This window comes from Pteropus vampyrus, unplaced genomic scaffold (assembly GCF_000151845.1).
Source record: "Pteropus vampyrus isolate Shadow unplaced genomic scaffold, Pvam_2.0 Scaffold638, whole genome shotgun sequence".
Lineage (NCBI taxonomy): Eukaryota > Metazoa > Chordata > Mammalia > Chiroptera > Pteropodidae > Pteropus > Pteropus vampyrus.
Window position 1 is genome coordinate 97,017 of NW_011889419.1, and position 21,353 is coordinate 118,369.

At 34.9% G+C, this 21,353-nt stretch overlaps 1 protein-coding gene and 1 pseudogene across 2 annotated transcripts in view; one reads left to right on the forward strand and one right to left on the reverse strand.

Annotated features, from left to right (window-relative positions):
* Positions 1 to 11,219: 11,219 nt before the first annotated feature.
* On the reverse strand, positions 11,220 to 11,337 carry LOC111733786 (annotated as a pseudogene).
* Positions 11,338 to 15,551: 4,214 nt separating this feature from the next.
* LOC105308907 (olfactory receptor 6C2-like) overlaps positions 15,552 to 21,353 on the forward strand; it is a 7,794-nt gene continuing 1,992 nt past the window's right edge. The window contains exon 1 of one of the 2 annotated variants that reach the window (XM_023525872.1): positions 15,552 to 16,450. In XM_023525872.1, coding sequence (XP_023381640.1) covers positions 15,552 to 16,450 — 899 coding nt within the window. Of the gene's footprint in view, positions 16,455 to 21,353 lie in introns of those variants that run through there. The other variant, XM_011384976.1, reaches the window with a different exon arrangement.

The window sequence follows — 21,353 nt, forward strand, 5'->3', positions numbered from 1 at the left end:
ATCTCAACCCAAAAAGGCCTTCACCAAGACATATTGTATTAAAATTACCAAAAATCAATGACAAAAACAGAATTCTTAGGGCAGGCTGGGAGAAGAAAATGTTAACTTATAAAAGAAATCCCATTAGATTATCATCGGTCTTCTCAGCACAAACCTTACAAGCCAGAAAGGAATGGAATCAAATGTTTAAACTATTAAGTGAAAGGAACTTCCAGCCTAGAATAATGTATCCAACTAAGCTCTCCTTTAGATATGAAGAAGAAATTAAGACCTTTCCAGACATACAAAAAATGGAGGGACTTCTCCACTACGAGTCCTGCACTATAGGAAGTACTGAAAGGGGTCAGCTCACCTAAAACAAAATGACAAAAATGTATATATAATTAGGAGTAAAGTGACTACCATACAAATAGAAGTAGAGGAGTGTAACTCTTACTAAGAACAGGGCATTATAAACCTAAATAATAAGAGAATTGTTATAACAAGATAGTATTGAATGTTCAGCATACATAGGGACAAATTGAGATAACATTGACTGAAAAGGAGGGGATTCAAAGATCCTAATTCGCAAAAGGAAATGGAGATAAGGCACGCTCAGGAGAAAATGGACGACTGTATATACATATAACTGTCATTTTCATATTCATAATGGTAACCACACACCAGAGATTCAGAACTGAAGTATATAACATAAAACAAAAAGAACCAGAGCAAAGCACACAAAAGCTAACAAAAACAAAGAAAACAGAAACACAAAGATGAAGATGCAATGAAAACACAGAGCTACTAGAAAGCAAAAGATAAAATGGCTATAAGAAAACCTCATATTTCAATAATCACCCTAAATGTAAATGGACTGAACTCACTAATAAAAAGGCACAGAGTTGCAGAATGGATCAAGAAACAAAACCCAACCATATGCTGCCTCCAGGAGACACAACTCAGCTCCAAAAACAATTATAGTCTCAAAAAGAAAGGGTGGAAAATGATATTTCAAGCAAATGGCATTCAGAAAAAAGAGGGAGTAGCGGTGCTAATATCAGATGAAATAGATTTCAAAATAAAAAAGGTAGAGAAAGATATTGAGGGACACTTTATAATGATAATGGAATCATGCACCAAGAAGACATAACACTTATTAGTATCTATGCTACCAATCAGGGAACCCCAAAATATGCAAAGCAATTACTAACGAAACTGAAGCGAAAACAGACCAAAACACTATCATAGTAGGGAATCTAAATACCCCACTGTTGGATATGGACGGATCATCCAAACAGATCAATAAGGAAATAACATCTTTAAATGACATATTAGACCAATTGGATATAATTGACATTTACAGAGCCTTCCATCCCAAAACAACTGTTTATACATTCTTCTCTAGTGCACATGGAACATTCTTAAAAATCGACCACATACTGGGACACAGAGATAGCCTCAACAAATATAGGAGGATTGAAATCATACCAACCATATTCTCTGATTATAATGTTTTGAGACTAGAGATCAACTGCAAAGAGAAAGCAGGAAGAACCACAAATACATGGAGATTAAACCACATGCTACGGAAGAATAACTGGGTCAGAGAAGAAATAAAAAGAGATACAGAGATACATAGAAACGAATGATAATGATAGCATAACATATCAAAACTTTTGGGACACAGAAAAAGTGGTCATGAGAGGAAAGTTCATATCATTACAGGCCTACCTCTGAAAATAAGAACGAGCCCAAATAAACAACTTAACGCTTCATCTTAAAAAACTAGGAAAGGAAGAACAAATGAAGCCTAAAGTCAGCAGAAGGAAAGAAATCATCAAAATTAGAGCACAAATAAATGAAATTGAAAACAAAAACAAAAACAAAAAAAACAATAGAAAAAATAAATGCAACAAAGAGATAGTTCTTTGAGAAGGTTAATAAAATTGACAAACTCCTGGCTAGACTCACTAAAGAAAAAAGAGAAAAGAAACAAACAAACAAAATCAGGGATGAAAGAGGGGAAATTACGACTGACATTGCAGAAATACAAAGGATACTATGAAAAAGGATATAACACCAAATTTAATAACCTAGAAGAAATGGACCAGTACTTAGAAAAATACAGCCTTCCTAGACTGAATCAAGAAGAACTGGAAAATCTAAATAGACCTATCAGCAGAATGGAAATTGAAACAATCATCAAAAATCTACCAAAAAATAAAAGTCCGGGGCCAGATGGCTTCACCAGTGAATTCTACCAAACATTCAAAGAAGATTTAATACCTATTCTCCTGAAACTCTTCCAAAAAATCAAAGAGAAGGCAATACTTCCCAACACATTTTATGAGGCCCATATTATTCTGATACCAAAATCTGGTAAAGATAACACAAAAAAGAAAACTACAAACCAATATATCTCAAATATATCTCATGAACATAACTGCAAAAATCCTAAATAAGATACTATCAAACTGAATACAGCAACATATTAAAAAGATTATACACCATGGTCAGGTGGGCTTCATCCCAGAGTCACAGAGATGATTCAACATATGCAAATCGATTAATGTGATACACCACATAAATAAGTTAAAAAATAAGAATCATATGATCATATCAATAGATGCAGAAAAAGCCTTCGACAAGATACAGCACTCATTTATGATCAAAACACTTAACAAAATCAGTATAGAAGGAAAGTACCTTAACATAATAAGGGCCATATATGACAAACCCTCAGCCAACATTATACTTAATGGTGAAAAACTAAAAACCTTCCCTCTAAGATCAGGAACAAGGCAAAGCTGTCCACTATCGCCACTGTTACTCAATATAACATGGGAGGTCCCAGCAAGTGCAATCAGACAAGAGGAAGATATAAAAGGCATCTAAATAGGAAATGAAGAAGTCAAAATGTCATTATTTGTGGATGACTTGATTCTCTATATAAAAAACCCTAAAGACTCCACAAGAACACTACTGGAAAAAGTAAGCAAATACAGTAAAGTCTCAGGATACAAAATCAATGTTCAAAAATCCATAGTGTTCTTATATTCTAATAATGAAGTGTCAGGAAAAAAAGTGGGAAAAATATTTCCTTTTGCAATTACAACAAAAAGAATAAAATTCCTAGGAATAAATCTAATGAAACACAGAAGGACCTATATGATGAAAACTATAAGACCCTATTAAAAGAAATCGAAGAAGATACAAAGTAATGGAAAGATATTCCGTGTTCTTGAGTTAGAAAAATCAACATAGTTAAAATGACCATATTACCTAAAGCATTATACAGATTTAATGCAATCACCATCAAAATTCCATCATCATTTTTTAAAGAAATAGAACAAAAAAATCATCAAATTTGTATGGAAGCACAAAAGACCCTGATTTGCCAAATCCATCCTGAGAAAAAAGAACAAGTCTGAGGCATCACTCTGCCTGACTTCAGATTATACTACAAATTGACGGTAATCAAAACAGCATGATATTGACAGAAAAACAGACACATAGACCATGGAAGAGAATTGAGACTCCAAAAGTAAATCCATGTTTATATGGGCAAATAATTTGGAACAAAAATGCCAAAAACATACAGCAGAGCAAGGAAAGCCTCTTCAATAAATGGTGCTGGGAAAACTGGAAAGCCACATGCAAAAGAAACTAGACTCTTGTCTATCACCACACACCAAAATTAACTCAAAATGAATGAAGGACCTGAATACAAGACCTAAAACAATAAAATGCATAGACTTAAAGAAGATTTTATGAATTTGACCTCAAAGGCAAGGGAAGTAAAAGTAAAAATAAATGAATGGGACTACATCAACCTAAATAGCTTCTGCTCAGCAAAAGAAACCATCAACAAGGTAAAAGACTAGTTTAGCAGTAAGTATGGGAAAACCTTTATTCGATATTTGACCAGCTCTTAAATCTGAGATTAATCCGATGAGGACAAAAAGATTTATATATGAGAATGCCTACCAAGATATTATTATATAACAAATGGAAGCAACCTTAATGTTTACTATTGGAACTATAACTATTGTTTTCTTCCTTACATGATGGCATATGATGAGCAACTAAAACTGTTTTTTTGAAGAATATTTAATGACATAAGGAAAATACATCATGTGCTTAAAAACAATTGATTGAAGCGAGGTTAAGTGAGGAAAACATCAAATATTATTTACAATATAATATTAATTTTATAAAATATAAATAAATGCATTATATAATTATATGGATAAAAACTAAAAGATATTAATAAGGATGGGCTGAGTGTAAAGTGATCATGGGAGACTTTCCTTTCTTATGCTTTTCCATTGGTTTTCAATGAACGCAATAAATAAATATGTACACATTTTACTATGGAGGATTAAAGTAATGTTATTTTTAAAGATAAAAATAATGAGCAGCAACTATCCATAATTTTAAATTATCCATGAGTGCAGGATTGAAATAGGCATGGTCAAAAAATTCCAGTATTAAATATAATTTCTTTGTGCTAATGATTTTACTTTTGAAATGGTCATTCAAAGAATAATATAAAGTTATTTACAAATCTCATTCATCACTTCCTCTGAATTGAGAACATAAGATTATATATTTTTATGCTTTGTGATGTTGTACCACCCAGTGATATTAACTGGTGCTCAGTGTGTTGGCCAGTGTGGAGACATTGGTTATGCAGATAAAAGTTGCTGAAAAGAACATTAGAGGCACTAAATGGAGAGATGTGTGGCTCTCTGGAAACCCTCACATCTTAGCCTAGAAGAGTTATCTGCATCGGCATGCATTTTTTAAAAGTTGCTGACATTCAGGCAACATTTTATCCCATAAGCCTTGGTGAGCAGCCTTTCCATACGAAGGTGTTTATGAACCCTGTACACTGTGACAACTCTCCTCGATAGAAAAGAAATGATGCATTCCCTAAGCACAGAGGATAACAGCACTTAAGATATTTGGTGGGAAATATCCTAATGCATCACACACAAAACATTCATATTACAAAATAATTGAATCTGAACATGACTCTTGAGCAGTGCTCTTGGAAGAGATCAGAATGAAGGATTACACTAGCTATGTTCTCACCTGCAGAGTGTAGTCACTGCCATGGTATAATGAGGGGGGCCAAAAAAGGAATCAAAAAGTATTTCTCACTTTTCCATTGACTCTTAAAACATGTTGATTAAAAATAACTTCAAAGGGGGCAAACACCCATTTAAAACACCCTGTTAAAGTAGAATATTTTTTGTTTGGTGTTTTAAATTTTTTATTTTTAGCTTTACAGCTCTTTGTTTTTTCTAGTTTTCTTGAGAAGTAATTGACATTGATATATAACATTGCATAAGTTTAAGGTGTATGCTGTAACGATTTGACATATGTATATATTATATTATTACAATAATAAGTTTAATTAACATCGATCACATCATATAGTTATAATTTTTTTCCTTGTGATGAGAACTTTTTAAGATCTTCTCTCTTAGCAACTTTCAAATAAACAATACAGTATTATTTACGATAGTCTCTATGCTGTACTTTACATCCTCAGAACCAATTTAACTCATAACTGGAAGTTTGTACCTTTTGACTACCTTCACCCATTGCCCCCAGCCCCCATCTCCCACCTCTGGTAACCGCCAGTATGTTCTCTGTTCCTATGAGTTTGGTTTTTTAGATTCCATGTGTAAGTGCTATCATAGAGTTTTTGTCTTTCTCTGACTTAATTCACTTAGCATGAGGCCCTCAAGGTCAATCCAGGTTGTCAAAAATGGCAGGATTTCCTTCTTGGGTTAAATTATATATATATCATATATATCACATTTCCTTTATTCATTTATTCAACAATGGACACTTAGGTTGTTTCCATATCTTAGTAATTATAAATAATTCTACAAGAAACATGGGGGGCACAAATATCTCTTTGAGACTGAGATAGCGATTTTATTTATTTTCAGTATATACCCAGAAGAGAGATTACCAGATCATATAATTGTTCTATTTTAAATTGTTGAGGACTTCCATACTGTTTTCCATGTTTGTATCAATTTACCCATTTCCCACTGGGTATCAAGGTTGCCTTTTCTCCATCCTCAACAATATTTGTTATCTCATTTATTTTTTTTATTATATACACCCTAACATGTGTAAGGTGTATTTTATTGAGGTTTTGATTGGACTTCCCTGATGCTTAGTGATATTGAGCAACTTTTCAAGTACCTGTTGGCCATTTGTATGTCTTTTTGAGAAAATATTCTATTCAGGTCCTTTGCCCATTTATAACTGGGTTTTTGAAATTTTTTTCCTATTGACTTGTAAGAGTTGCTTATATATTTTGGACATTAACCCCTTTTCAAATATATGATTTGCAAATACTTTTTCCCATCCATAGGTTGCCTTTTCATTTTGTTCATTGTTTCCTTTGATGTACAGAAGCTTTTTAGTTTGATTTAATCTCACTTGTTTAATTTTAGTTTTACTTCTGATGTTATATTTAAAAAATTATTGCTAAGGCCAATGTCAAGGAGTTTTTCCCCTATATTTTTTTGTAAAAATTTTACACATTCAGGTCTTACTTTATGTCTTAAATTCATTTTGAGATCCTTTTATGTATGATATAAGATAAAGGTCCAGTTTCATTCTTTGCATGAGGATATTCAGTTTTCCCGATACAATTATTGAAGAGACTATCCTTTCCCTATTGTGGCTGCCCATCTATTTAAGTCCTAGAAATATGGTTTTTTAGCCAACCCCTAAGATCTCTGAAGATCAAATCTTTCAGTTCCTCTGGCCACCATTGTAACCACACTTACATTATCTCTTGGGTTTAAGTGCTGCCACCTGACACCTACATTCCAGGGCCCCCTCATCCCATTTAATTCAGGGATCTCTTTTCAATAGCACCATTTCCTATTGTCTTTCCTGAACTTCCGAGAATATTTACTACAGAGCACTTCAGAAAGCCAAGACTCCCTGTCAACTATGTATTTCTCAAAGGCTAATGAATGGAATGTCCTCTGAAATATTCTGTGCTATTGTTAAACAATAGATGAGGAAGTCTTACATAAGAAATCTACTTCAGTATCCCAATCTTCTTACAACTTTGGATGCCCCTCTCAACAGCATAACAAGGAAGTCCTGGAATCTCAATTTCACTCAGTGTAGAACACATTGGACCAAGTAGAGCCATGCCCAGCCACTTGAGATACCAGCATTCATATCAGCATTCATATCAACCCAATCAATTGTTACTTCTGGCCTTACCCTGACTCCAAAACTCTTACAATCTATTCCCTTAGCTATTCCTCAGGTTTCTGTTGATATAATTGTCTTGAAATTCCTTTGATGTATATGGTACTTCCTTTCAGGTCATACTTAGTACCCAATGCCTGGAGTCTGTTTGAACTTGAGTCTGGTAGTTAGATTACCAGCAATGAGATAATGTGGAGGAGGGCCTTCTACTATAAGAAAACTACCTCAGATGAGGTCATTACTGGTTCTTACAGGCAAGAAGAGCTCAAATCCTTCAGACAAGGTGTAAACATCTGCTTCCCTGGCAAAGGCAGCTAGGCAGAGTATGGAGCTTCAGTGGAATCTACCCATATGTGCCCTTTAGTAACCCCTGGAAGTTGTGAGTTCAATTTGCATTAAAATTAAGATTAGATATGGGTTGGTTTTCAGAAGTTTCAATCCTGTAGCTACAGGAGATTCCAGTTTCTTTTAAGAAAATTGTAGTTTTCTGCCCTTTTTATTTATACTTTGAGCTAGGAATTTAAAATCCTGAAATAATCACTTTTCCTTCTCCAAGTTCTCCAGATATTTAGAAGTATCTGTCAGGGCCCAGGGCAGGTCACCAAGGATATCCCTCAGTGGCATATCAATGATTTTGAATTAAAATCACCTGAGAAGCAGCAGGAGTGGGAAGAGTTCTCCGAAGCTCTGTCCATCTAAATGCAGAAAATAAATCTCCATGTGATAGATGCCTTTCTTTTTCCAGGGGGCTGAGAGGCAACCTCATCACAAGAGTTAAAAAAATATCTAGAGTCAAAAACGACTGTATAAACAGACTTTGTAATGCCTTTACTACTTTACCTGAGTCCAAACCTTGTTTAGATTTCTTTCCAAAGAGCACTAAGTTTCTTTACCCTGTCAGTTTCTCACAAATTTATTGTTTTTTTGTTTAAAAAGTATAAAAAGATGCCTAAGTCAATCGTCTCTTTGAGTCTCATTTTGTAATGTGAGCATCATATTGTGATTCTCTCGTGCACACACATTAAATTGATTTTCCTCCTGTTAATCTAGTCTTTTATTATTTTATAATTAGTCCAGCCAGAGAAAATAAGAATCGTAGAGGGGGGGAATTCTCCCCCTCCTCGACATAACCAAATTTAAAGTTGTTATATTCCTTTTTTTCCACTAAAATATTTCACAACATCAGCTACTTGGTAAAAGCAAGTCATAAAGGCAGGACATATTCAGGAGGTGACAAGACCCACCTCTTATAGGATGTGGCTGCAAAATATTATGAGTATTCCTGCAAATTAACATTTAATGGGTGCATGACTCATGTCTAAGCTAGATTACAAGATTTTAGAGCACATTTCCCACCACCAACACCCACCCCAAATAATAATAAACTAATAGTTAGCAAAGAGTGTTATTCATTTCATAAGATGAGGGACCAAAATTTGGTCATAACCAAAGAAAGTAAATATTTACAAGAATATATAGAATAAACAAAGCAGCAAGTATGATTATTAGTCACTCTAGATTTTCAAAAATCTAGAACCTTAGAAAATGTTTTCAAATGAGAAAAAGAGCACAGAAAGATAATAGGCTCAAACTGAAATGGAATAACAGGGAGCATGTATGCCCTCCCAGCTTAAACCACTAAAAATTCAAGGAAAATATTTAAACCACAGTTCTCCAGATAATTGACATCCGCCAATGGACAGTGATACCTGAGAGATGATTACTTCAGCTTACCTCCTTGAGACAGTTAGAGCCCATCAGTCTGCCAGAGTTGAGAAGTAGGCAGTAGACCAAGAAGGCTCAAGTTCACAATGAAATGTATGGAAAGATGGGAGAGACATACAGACAGATGTTAGTGATCTATAGATTGCCCCTCATGAGCATTCAACTGAGTACTGATCAGCATATATATGTAAGAAAATTATCTGACGGAGGTAAGAATCGCCCAAAGAGATTGCAAAGAACGATATTATGAGCTCACACAAGAATGGAAATGGTTCCTTTCTACACCAAACAGAATTTCAAATCTCCTAATTTACTGGGTATTATTCAGAAAGATTTGCTTCAGTATTGGGGAAAGAAATCATAGAGCTAAACACTGCTCTGGTCCCATCTAACACAGATAAACGCAGAACCTGAAAGAACAAAGTGTTTCCAAGTGATTTAAATAACACCCAAACAAACCTAAAAAAAAAGAAATCTTTATAGGGATACAAATACATCCAGCCTTCAAGAAGATAAATAAATGCAGAAAAAGAAAAAAGTTTAAAAATGAAAAAAATATGCAATGATAACACTAATCAAAAATGTTGGAGTGGCCACATTAACATCATACAAAGTAGATTAGAGTAAACAATATTAATTGAGATAAAAAGTGTCATTTTTCAATGACAAACACGTCTTACTCTTCAAGAAGCTATAACTAACTTAATTGCTTGTAAATATAATAAAGAACTTCATACATGAACCCAAAACTGATAAAACTGCAAAGAGAAAAAAAAACACAATTACAGTCAGAAATTTCAACATGCATATATTAATAATTGATTGACTCATTCCCCAGGAATACATAAAGTATACAAAAGACTTAACACTATCTATCAACATGAACAACAACAAAAAAAAAGAACAAGAAAAAAGAGCAGAATTATTCTAAGGTTTACAAATAATATTTACCAAGTAAGACAATATTCAGGGCTCTAAAAACAGTCTTGTTTAATTTTAAATTATTCAAATTATACAAAATATATTACCTGGCCAAATGGAATTAAATTAGAAATTAGTAACAAATTTTCCTGGGGAACACCCATAATTGCAAGGCAAAATCAAAATTTGTGGGATACTGCCAAAGCAGTATTCTTAGAGAAATGTAAGGCTCTATAGCAATAATAGTGACTAAAATAATTGTCACGTGTATCATTGGCTATCATCTTAGTCACAGAGCCATACCAGCTGTAAGGGAAGCTGGGTAGTATTTTATCTTGGCACTTTGCTCTCTGTATAAAATTGGGGTTCAGTTGTTAGGGATAAGAGAAGAAAAATACCAGACAACATATTATCAGTCTCTGTCACAGCCATCAAGATGTTCTTCAAAACTTTGCTGGAAATATAGATAGGTACTTTCTTCCAACCTAACTCACTGCCAGGGAAAATTTTTAATCACTCTCTGCCAATAGTGGGATAACAGAGAGGTGTGATGTGACATAGCTAGTCAGTGTGAGAAACTTCAATAGAGCAGTAGTGAGTGGACAGAGTAGAGGGACAATAGAGACACTTGCTTCAGTAGAGGCAGCAGGAACACAGCTCTGCTCCATCATTTGACATAAGGAGCAACATAAGCAGCAGAGCAAGAATGTCCAGAAATGACAGCAGAGATAATCAAAGAAAAAACTTTATTCAGGTGTACTGGTCAGTAATAAGCCACGACAAAACTAGAAACATAACTTGAAACCAGGCGATTTTCCAATGCTTGGGGTACAAAACTCTCCATTGCTTCAAATACCAAGAGTAGTTTCATGGCCTACCTGAAAAGTCATAAGCAGAAGGAAAAAGGATTGAAAACACTAGCCCTGGAAGGACATTGAGCTGAATTTTAAATGCTGGAAAGCCTCTTAAATATTGAAACACATAGCCAGAGTAGTGTAGAGAGAGAAGCCGGATCTTCGTGTTCAGGTATATTTTTGTTCAAAACCTGCACTACCACTGTGGGACATTCTAACCAGTCGTTCCTCTGCTCCTAAGTTTCCTCATCTGTAAAATGAGGATAGTTTGGGGATTTTTTTTACCTTCTCTAAGATTTATGTCAAAGATAAATAATATATGACATATATTAAGTGCCAAAAACAGAGTATCTAATTCTGGGAGAAATATTAAAAAAATTTTTTTTGTTTTAATTTTTTAGGCAAGGCAACCCTTGGTTGACCTCATAGATTGCAAGGACCTTGTCAGCTTACAATCCCTTATTTTTCTATTTTTTATGCCTACAACACCTGGTCTTCCTAAGTGGTCTCCCATCCAAGTACTAACCAGGCCTGACCCTCTTAGCTTCCAAGATCGGATGGGATCGGGCTTGTTCAGGGTAGCATGGCCATAGACTAGAAATATAAAAATTTAACAAAGAAATCAAAACAAATTCAGATGGCATCAGACCACCCTCTATGTCTCTGAGGGCATTGTTCCCACTGCTACATGTGTTTTTACATTGTTGATTAGACTTCTACCAATTCATTAGTAACTTTTGAAACTGGGTCACCAAGGACTATCTTGTTGTTCACTCAAATGTTCCCTGCACACTGTTAGCAGACTAAACGTATAAAAGAAATGTTGCTGTCATAGATTTTGCAGGGAAGCCTGCCTCCCTGCCCGGGAAGATCAGAGATGCCCCTCCACCAAAACTAGAGTGAAATCTGCCTTAGTTCTTTACCTCTCTTTTCTTCTATTGCACTAGCAGAGTAACTTGAAAATTTAGTAACTTGAAAATTTAGTATCAGACGCCACTTTAGGCTTGGTGAAGGAGGAGGAGACTGAGACGGAGCTCATTAGTATATCATGAGCCATGAAGATCTAGGAGAGTTTGTCCCTTGTCAGACTTGCCTATAAAAGGGTGTGCGTGTGTGCGTGTGTGTGCATGTGTGTCCGTGTGTGTGTGTGTGTGTGTATCTGTGAGTGTGTGTAGGGTGAGATGGGGGGTTGAGATAGGTAGAATGTAAGAGTAAAACAGAAGCACACACAAAACTCCTCATCAATTTAATGCTCCTCAATCGGGCTTCCCTCAAGGGCCTCTGGTAAAGAACTATCAGAAAAGTAAGTATATAATTGTCATGAGGTCTTTTCCCTAATTCTCTAAACACAGGCAAAGGATGAATGCTGCCAGTTTTTAAAACTGGAATTCAGTTCATTATAATTGATACTGAAGAAAACTATTTAACAATTATTTCTGATATGTTGTTTTTCTGAAGGAACATGAAATTAGAATTTGCTACCACAGTCACCTTAACCTTTGAAAGTGCCAGTCATAACTATGAGTTGAAGAGGCTGTTACTACTTAAGAGACAGAAAAATAAAAAGCAATGGAAAAGACATCGCTACCCAATAATATCTACTAGTCATAGAAATAAAATAATAGCATTATAAATTACCTTACAGGGAACCTCACCTGATTCTCCAAGTATTACCTCAGTCCTTTTTGCCATTTTTTGGCAGGGAGTAGGGAAGTGGGGCTCAGTGTTCACTCTTCTCAAATCTCAACTATCCAGTTCATGGGCAGCCTCTGTCCCAAATGAAGACAGGATGAGATTTCATTCAAACATGAGTAAGGTCAAAGTGTCTCAAATATATTTTTTCAATTCACTAAATGAGAAGTCAATGAAAGAAAAAACTGAATCTCAATCACCCACCTAGCTTCCAAAGTGGCAGTGAGAATAGGTAGTTTTGCACAGGTTAAGTCATCAAGGCCTACCTGTGAATGTTAATTGAAAACACTACCTGTAGGAAGGAGGTGGTAAAACTTATTTTTTATTTAATGAAATTGTTCCAAACTGTAATTGATCCAAATTCAAAATAAGTAAATAATTCAGTCCCCAGGGAAATGTTCCCAATATAACAGAGAACATTGGTATGATTGCTGATAAAGGCCGGCAATTCATTTAAAAATCATTTGAATTCGTTTGAAGCAGTCTTATGTACAAAGGATCTGCCACCACGGGTTTAACTGCGTTATTAGAAGTAGTGTTGATTTAACAAGCTTAATGAATTAAAACACAATATCACTTAAGATTAACACATATTATATTAGGCATTTAAAACATTAAATGAACATTAAATGAACCTGAACTGTCATCTAGTTTGGCCTATCAGAGTCTTCCCCTGGCAAGTATGTGGCAAGACACTATCTCTCCAGTAAGCTATTTCCCCGCCAAAATCATGTCTGTGAACTCTGAGCAATGCACCTTGCTCTCTCAGCTTACAGTGACAGATGATACTAACAACTTAAGTAGAAAAAAAGAACCTAAAGAACCTGAGCGGACATAGGAAAATATAAATAGCTACAAATATAACTAAGAGAGATTGCCAAGAAACAAGCATGGAGTAGTTGTCCAAATCCAAACTTGCATTTTCACTATTATCTTATGCCACCACGTCACGGAATATGCACTAAAATGAAATATCATCTCCCATTGGTAAACTGAAAGCTCCTTGAGAGAACTACGTGTTCATGGTTGGATCTCCAGTCTCTGATATTGTGCACTTTAAATAATAGATGCTTATTAAATATTTATTTGAATGACTAAATGTAGATTATTTACTTTAGCAATAAGAAAAAAAGTGTACCCTAATGTATTTGTAATTCTCTATTCAAAACACGCACATTGGGTACAATTGGGGCATTTGTTTAAACACATAAGAGATTAGTTTTTCCGATCATGCAGAAGTGTGTAGTTTTTTCCTACAAACCCTTGAGTTACACCTAAATTTGCTTATTTAACAATCAATCCTCCCTAATAAAATAAAGACATATCATAAGCCAATAGATTAAGTCATTAACTACTGATATCCCCAGTGAGAATTCATTTACCAGGCTTCTTTTACAGATGGATACCTGAAAGTAATTGCTTAAAATATGAATCTCAATGAGGGTAAGTTTTGACATGATGGAGAAGGGAATTTCCTGAGCCTCTATCTAACGGGATCCCTGAGTAAATGCAAATTCCAGTACAAGGAAGCGTAAAACTTCTGGAAGGCGCTGAAATGGACAACGATGAATGTCAATGAGAAAGGTAGGGTACTTTATAATTTGTTTACAAAAATTGGCTTATTTGTGTTCATTTGTTTCTAGATGTTGCTTGGGCAAGTTACATATACCAAAAGTCAGAGAACATAAGCTGATTGGTAAATTAGTGGGGTAAGGTGATTTGAGTAGGGAAGCAGCAGAAATTGTTCAAAGAAGTGGGCACGAAGATATGACCTGAGACAGATTCTGAAGGCTGAATGTTGTGAAGGGCACAGGGTTGACCAGGCTGGCAAAGAAAGCAGACATCACAGGTCAGTCCCTCTGGGCTCTGTCCAGACAATTTTTCTTTGTACCACTTCAGGAAACCCTCTGCCTAAAAGTCCCAAAGCTGGCTTAGAAATACTTTCATTTGTCTAAACATAGGGTGAAAAATCAAAGGTACATCTTAGTTTTCTAAGCCTTTTACATCCCTATTGAGAGATAAATTGAAGAACAAAGAGCAGAACTAACACCTTTAAATGAATGTGCTGCTGTTAAAATTCAGCAGAACAACATAACGAGATCAACATAAAACACTAATCGAACATTCATTCAGACCCACAAAATGTACAACACAAAGAGTAAACCAAATGTACACTATGGATTTTGATGTGTCAATGTAGGTTTATCAGTTGTAACAAATGTACCACTCTGGCGGGGCCTATTGATAATGAAGGAGGCTGTGCCTGTGTGGAGGCAGGAAGTATATGAAAAATCTTTATATCTTCCCTCTAATTTTGCTGTGATCCTAAAATTGTTCTAAAAATTGTTTTAATTTGAAAGCACAAAAATACTAATTAACAGATCCTTCTTGGTTTTGAAAATAGAGGATTTCAGCATGGTATGGAAAAACAAAGAAGAATGAAGGTGGGAAAGGAAAAACTTCAAAAATGACAAAATTTCCTCCAGGATAAGGACAAATAAAATCTGTACCACAAGGAAATATTGTTGAGAAACTGCAAAACAGACATATGATTTGTTTTGTTTTTATTTGACATCTTTGAAAATGTGTTTTCTAATTAGAGAATTTTTTATTAGCAAATTTATTGGAGTGACATTGGTTAATAAAAACATATAGGTTTCAGGTGTACAATTCTATAATACATCATCTGTATATTGCATTGTGTGTTCATCACTCAAAGTTAAATTTCTTTCCATTACCACATATTTGACCCCCTTTGCCCTTATCTGCCTCCCCCGCCCTTCCCTCTGATAACCTCTAAACTGTTGTCCATGTCCGTGAGTCTTTGTTTGTCTTGTTCTTTTGTTGCTTTCCGATTTATATCTCACATATGAGTGCAATCATATGGTCTCAACTTTTTCTATCTTAATCAGAGAATTATAAGCATAAAGTCTATATTAGATATTTCCTATAAATGTCTCCTAGTAAGAGGTCAAGGCACTACGTTAACAAATTTATTATTAAACAAAAGAAGAAAGTGTGTGTGAGCTGGCTTGTTCTCATTCAAGTTCTGATTCTAGCTTCCTATGACACTTCTCTCTTCAGGTGGAATCACACTTGACTTGGCTCAAGGCAGCGATGAGAAATCGTACAGCAATAACAACATTCGTCCTGCTAGGATTGACAGATGACCCAAAACTACAAGTTTTGCTTTTTGTATTTTTATTTCTCACTTACATGTTGAGTGTGGCTGGGAACCTCATCATTATCACCCTCACACTTTTGGATTCTCATCTTAAAACTCCCATGTATTTTTTCCTCCGAAATTTCTCATTCTTAGAAGTTTCATTCACCACTGTCTGTATTCCCCGATTTCTGTATACTATGACAACTGGAGATAATACTGTTACCTATAATGCTTGTGCCACCCAATTATTTTTTGTTGTCCTCTTTGGAGCAACAGAATTTTTCCTCCTTGCCGCCATGTCTTATGACCGTTATATGGCCATTTGCAAGCCCCTGCATTACACGACCGTCATGAACAACAGAGTCTGCACTACACTTGTTCTCTGCTGCTGGTTTGCTGGGCTGTTGATTATTCTCCCACCTCTTAGCATGGGACTCCAGCTGGAATTCTGTGATTCGAATGTGATTGATCATTTTGGCTGTGATGCATCTCCTATCTTACAGATAACCTGTTCAGACACAATGTTAATAGAGAAAATTGTTTTGAGTTTTGCCGTGCTGACACTTATTATTACTTTACTGTGTGTAGTCCTCTCCTACACATACATCATCAAGACCATTCTAAGATTACCTTCAGCCCAACAAAGGAAAAAGGCCTTTTCCACCTGCTCTTCCCATATGATTGTGGTTTCCATCACCTATGGAAGCTGCATCTTCATCTATATCAAACCTTCAGCAAAGGAAGGAGTGGCCATGAATAAAGTGGTGTCTGTTCTCACTACTTCAGTTGCCCCTTTGCTTAATCCATTCATATATACACTTCGAAACAAACAAGTGAAAAATGCCTTCAAGTAAAACGAATTGTATTTCTAATAAAGAAGTAAGAGATGATTGATGTTTTTGAGGCTATTAAATTAAATTTAAATCTGACTAACCCATGAGCGACATTCATGAATTTGCCAAATAAATGGTTTCTTCCTATTCTGTGGTTTCATCAAGCCAATCTGCCTCCAGAAACATTTATCTCTTATAATCCAAAAGCCAAAATCAAGCTATTTATTTCTCCTTTTTTTAAGTTTATTTTATTCAGAATGGTTTCTTTAGTAAACGCATGTTCCAGAGACTAGATTCCCAAAATGCTCAATGTCATTTTTAAAAAAGTAAATAAATAAAATTGTATTTCTGGCCATACAGCTTCTCATGATGTAGAATATAAATACCCATTTCTCACTTGTTGGAAATAGCACAAATTGTACAAAAGTAATTAAAGCTCCTTTACCAAAACTTAAAAAGTGATCTAAAAGAAAAGTGTGCATTCCAGAGTTCTTCTCCTCATTTTAAAATATTTATTTTTCAGGAATAAGTAGAACGTGCTAATAAGGCAACTTCAAAATCAGTGAAAATAATTATATTCTTGCTTTTAAACCAATTTACCCACACACAAAAAAATGTTTTTACTGGCCTTTCTGGATGTGCACTGCATCCTGAAGTATGATATGACTACAGAGGAGAAAGAGCGAGACTTCTAAATGCTGGATAGCCTCTACTGGCATGGCCTTTGATGGTGCTGAGACAGAGACTCAAGGAGAATCAGCCTGAATTTAGGGATAAAATAACTAAATCTTGTTTCGATAAATTGTCCAATATTCAGACTTATTTTATCCCTTGATTGAAGAAGAATGTTAGAGATTCAGAGGATTGATCAAAATATCAAAAAAGTTCATAATTTGGGAAGGACATTTTAAGGGATATTTGCTTAGCATAGACTGACTACTGAAGATAAAATCAAGGTATGTTGTGAAAAAAAACATGAAAGGCTTAGAAAAGAGGGAAGGAGTGGAAAAATGGGTAATAATCGTGTAGGGACCTTGGACCAAATAATTGAAATTCTTTCTATTAAATGATAAAAGGAGTCATTGTGTTGTTTTCAGGTTCTATAATTTTTTTAATTTGTTGGAGTGACATTGGTTTATAAAATTATATCAGTTTCAAGTGTACAGTTTAATAATACGTGATCTGTATATTGCATTGTATGTTCTGTCTGACTTACTTTGCTTAGCATGATTATCTCAAGATCCATCCATGTTGTCACAAATGGCAGGATTTGTGAAAGTAAAGTTTTGTGCTTTCACAGTACATATATAACTATTACTTCTTAATACAGTAAACACACATAGCTCCTCAATGTACCTTTGGTTTTGGTCATATTTTCAATTGTTCATACAAGGCAATGGCCATAGTATGGGCATAAACTTTTTTCATGTTTCAAAAATACTCAAGGAAAATAGGACTTTATTCTCCAAGCCCATTTCTTTTTTCATATAAATTTTCTAAAACCCTCAGAGCCCCTACTAAGATAAATAAGTGGCTGAATAAATTAATAAATGAGGGAGAAGACACAAATCTCCAGTGTAGAAATATTGCAAATAATTTATGTAGATATTCTATCCTAAATGAAGGGAAACTTTACAAAGAAATTGACAAACGCTATCCCAGTCAGGTGATCCAGGTTACCATCAACAGTCACAAGTCATGTCGATAGTATGTATCCCTGACATGATGTGATAAAAATGCCACTTTACGTCTATGGTCTTCTTTCCAATAGCATCAGACAACTTTCAGTTGTGGAACATCCTATCAAATCAGTACTCCTCAAAACCGTCAAGGTCTTCAAATTTAAGGAGTGTCTGAGAAACCATCACAATCAAGAGGAGCCTAAGAATATATGGCAACTAAATGCAGTGTGCTATCCCAGATGAGATCATGGAATAGAAAAAAAGATACTAGGTGAAAACTAAGGAAATCTAAATAAACTGTGAGCTTCATTTAATAATAATGTATCAATTTTGGTTCATTAATTATAAGAAATGCACCATACTAATGTAAGATATTAATAGGGGAAACTATTAATATCTTACACCGGTACACAGGAACCATCTATACTATCGTCTCAATTTTTCTGTAAGTCTAAAAGTATTCTAAAAAAAATAAGTTCTATTAAAAAATAAATGTAATCCTCAAGTTAATTGACAACTATTTTCTCCATGCTGAGAAAAACTTATGGCTACCTAAATGATGGATTTGACAAAAAAATTTAAAGATCTCTTTCACAGGCTACTCAATGCAAGGATGACATTAGACTCCATTGTTCCATCTCTTATTCTTCTTAACCTGCTGATGACCTTTTGATTCTAACTTTGGCATATGTTTAATGCTCCCATTGCAATTTCCTCAACAGTCTCTCTGAGCTGACTTCTCCTAAACATCTATTTAACTTTTATTCTTGAAAGCAACAAAGAGTCTTTATTAGTCCCTCAGAACCAGGGCCCCTAGGGAATGTATTGTTTGTCAGCACAATTGATCCCAAAGTGGTAAGCTCTGAAGAGAGAGAAAAAATGGTTACTTTGGATATTTAAAAACCTCCAAAATGCTAATGTGTCTCTTGCTGAGGTAATCGTTTCTCCCAGTAATAAAATTGCCATAGAAATTCTCTGGCCTTTGACACATGTTTTGTTCATAATTTAACAAGTGTTTGATTACGTATTTATCATTTTGCTATGCAGTATAGAAAATACAACAAAGTTGATCTACTTGAGGGCAACAATACAATATATAAAATATACAACTATGAAAAGTTAACAATACAAGAAACTGGCCAAGGCAACAAGTATTTAAGTGCCATGTGAATGGCACAAATCATGTGTCCTTTCAACACAGAAGAGAGATCCCTGTGGTGAAGTGAAATAATAATAGCACTTACACTATTTCCTTTGTGACATTATTCTATGTAATATGCATGGTAATAACATCTATTAAAAACCCTATATATTGTATATTATTATTATCATCAATATATTATTATTAATTAATCATAATGTGCTATCATTACAATTCTTGTATTGCATATAAGTGAACTGAAGCATGGAGCCTAAGACACACAACCAGTAGATAGAAAAGCTGAGACTTGAACCCAGGTAATCTGGATCCAGAGTTCATGTATATGAACAGGACACAGTACTACTTTTATCTGGCAGGCCCTGTGAGGAGATAGGACTCTCCTCAGTCCCAGAAATGATTGAGAACAGTGAAAAAGTAAACAGAAATCATTGTTTTTAATTAAATTTATTGAGGTGACATTGGTTAATAAAATTAACCAATAAAATAATAAAATTTGTGTGTTACCACCCAAATTTAAATTTCCTTCTGCCACCTTATATTTGACTCCCTATACTCTTTGTAGGGAGATAAAGCTCCCCAAATTCAAAAGAGTGCATGGTTTATCTCGGGAGGCCTGCTTGCATAAAAAGGAAAAGGCTGGTTCTGTGGAATTCCAGGAAGAAGAAGATTAAGTATAGATAAAGGGAGTGTCAAAGGGAGTGTCAAAGGGAGTGTCAAAGGGAGTGTCGATTGTACCTTGATCTTCAGGATGTTACTTTAATTATGTTATCTTGGGATACACAAAAGGAACAGATTATGTATAAAAAGAAGGATAAGAAATAAACTCGGAGAGACAGTTGTGAGATCTGTTCTCCCTCCTGCACCCTGTCTGTCTTCTCTTTTTTCTCAGTCCCCGCTCCCCCATTCAGGTACCCGGTTTGACTTGGTCGGCTGGCTTCCGACAACTCTTATCTACCTCTCCCCAGCACCCTTTTCCCTCTGGTAACCACTAAACTGTGGTCCATGTCCATGAGTTTCTGTTTGTTTATCTTGTTTGCTTGTTGCTTTTGGTTTCATATCCCATGTATAAGTGAAATCATATGGTTCTTAACTTGCAGAAAGCATTTCCTACAAGAAAACTGGATCAAACGGATGAATACGACAGTGCTTCAAAACCCTTTGAGTAAATCTTTCTACCTGAGTAAAATGTTTAGGGCAGATATAAAAGAAATAATGATGATATTTACTGACTAATATGAAAGGAAAGTGATGCAGGACAGGGTGTATTTCCCCCGAGTGCGCCTGCACTGAGAGAGGGTTTTTCGACTAAATGCAATAAAGAATTCAAATGCGTGCCAAAGTTAGAATCAAAAGGAATGTTTATGTGAGAGGGGAAAAAAGCAAAGACAAGAGAAAGCAAAGACAAAAATCCAAGACAAGAAAATAGCCCTTTCTGAAAGCTTGAAGATATTTAAATGAAAATAATTATCTTTAAAATTGACTTTCAGATTCTCTATAAAGCCCTTTAGTACAATTATTTGGGTTTTATTTCTCCCATGAAAAAGATGGCTCATGCATTGTAAATTAAATAAATGAATTGCAATAAATGAATGAATGAATGAATGAATGGATGAATAAGAAAGAAAAATAGCCCTCAGTGTCGAGGAATCCAGTTTAATATCATTCTTAGTTTCCATGATTTACAGTTTAAAGACTTTGTTTACCCATTTTCCTTTGATGGTATGGACACGCAGTGTAAAAGGATAAGGGTATGTAGCATGAAAGGCCTGCTGGCAATTCTCAGTCTTTGATACATAGATTCCCCATGGTTTTAGCTATAAGGAATGAATGAATTTGATAGGAAAAGAAAGCAAAGCTAAGGCACTTGTGGAGTTTAAATCTGGATAACTGAAAAATACACTGCTCTTGACACAAACAGATAATTAACATGGAAAATCAGAATTGTATAAGCCCTTCAGTTTTGTTCTTATTCAAAATTGTTGTGTCTATCTAGGTCCTTTGCTTTTACATATAAATTTTAAAATACAGTTTGTCTAATTCTCCTTAAAAAGAGAGCCTGTTGAAATTTTGATTAGG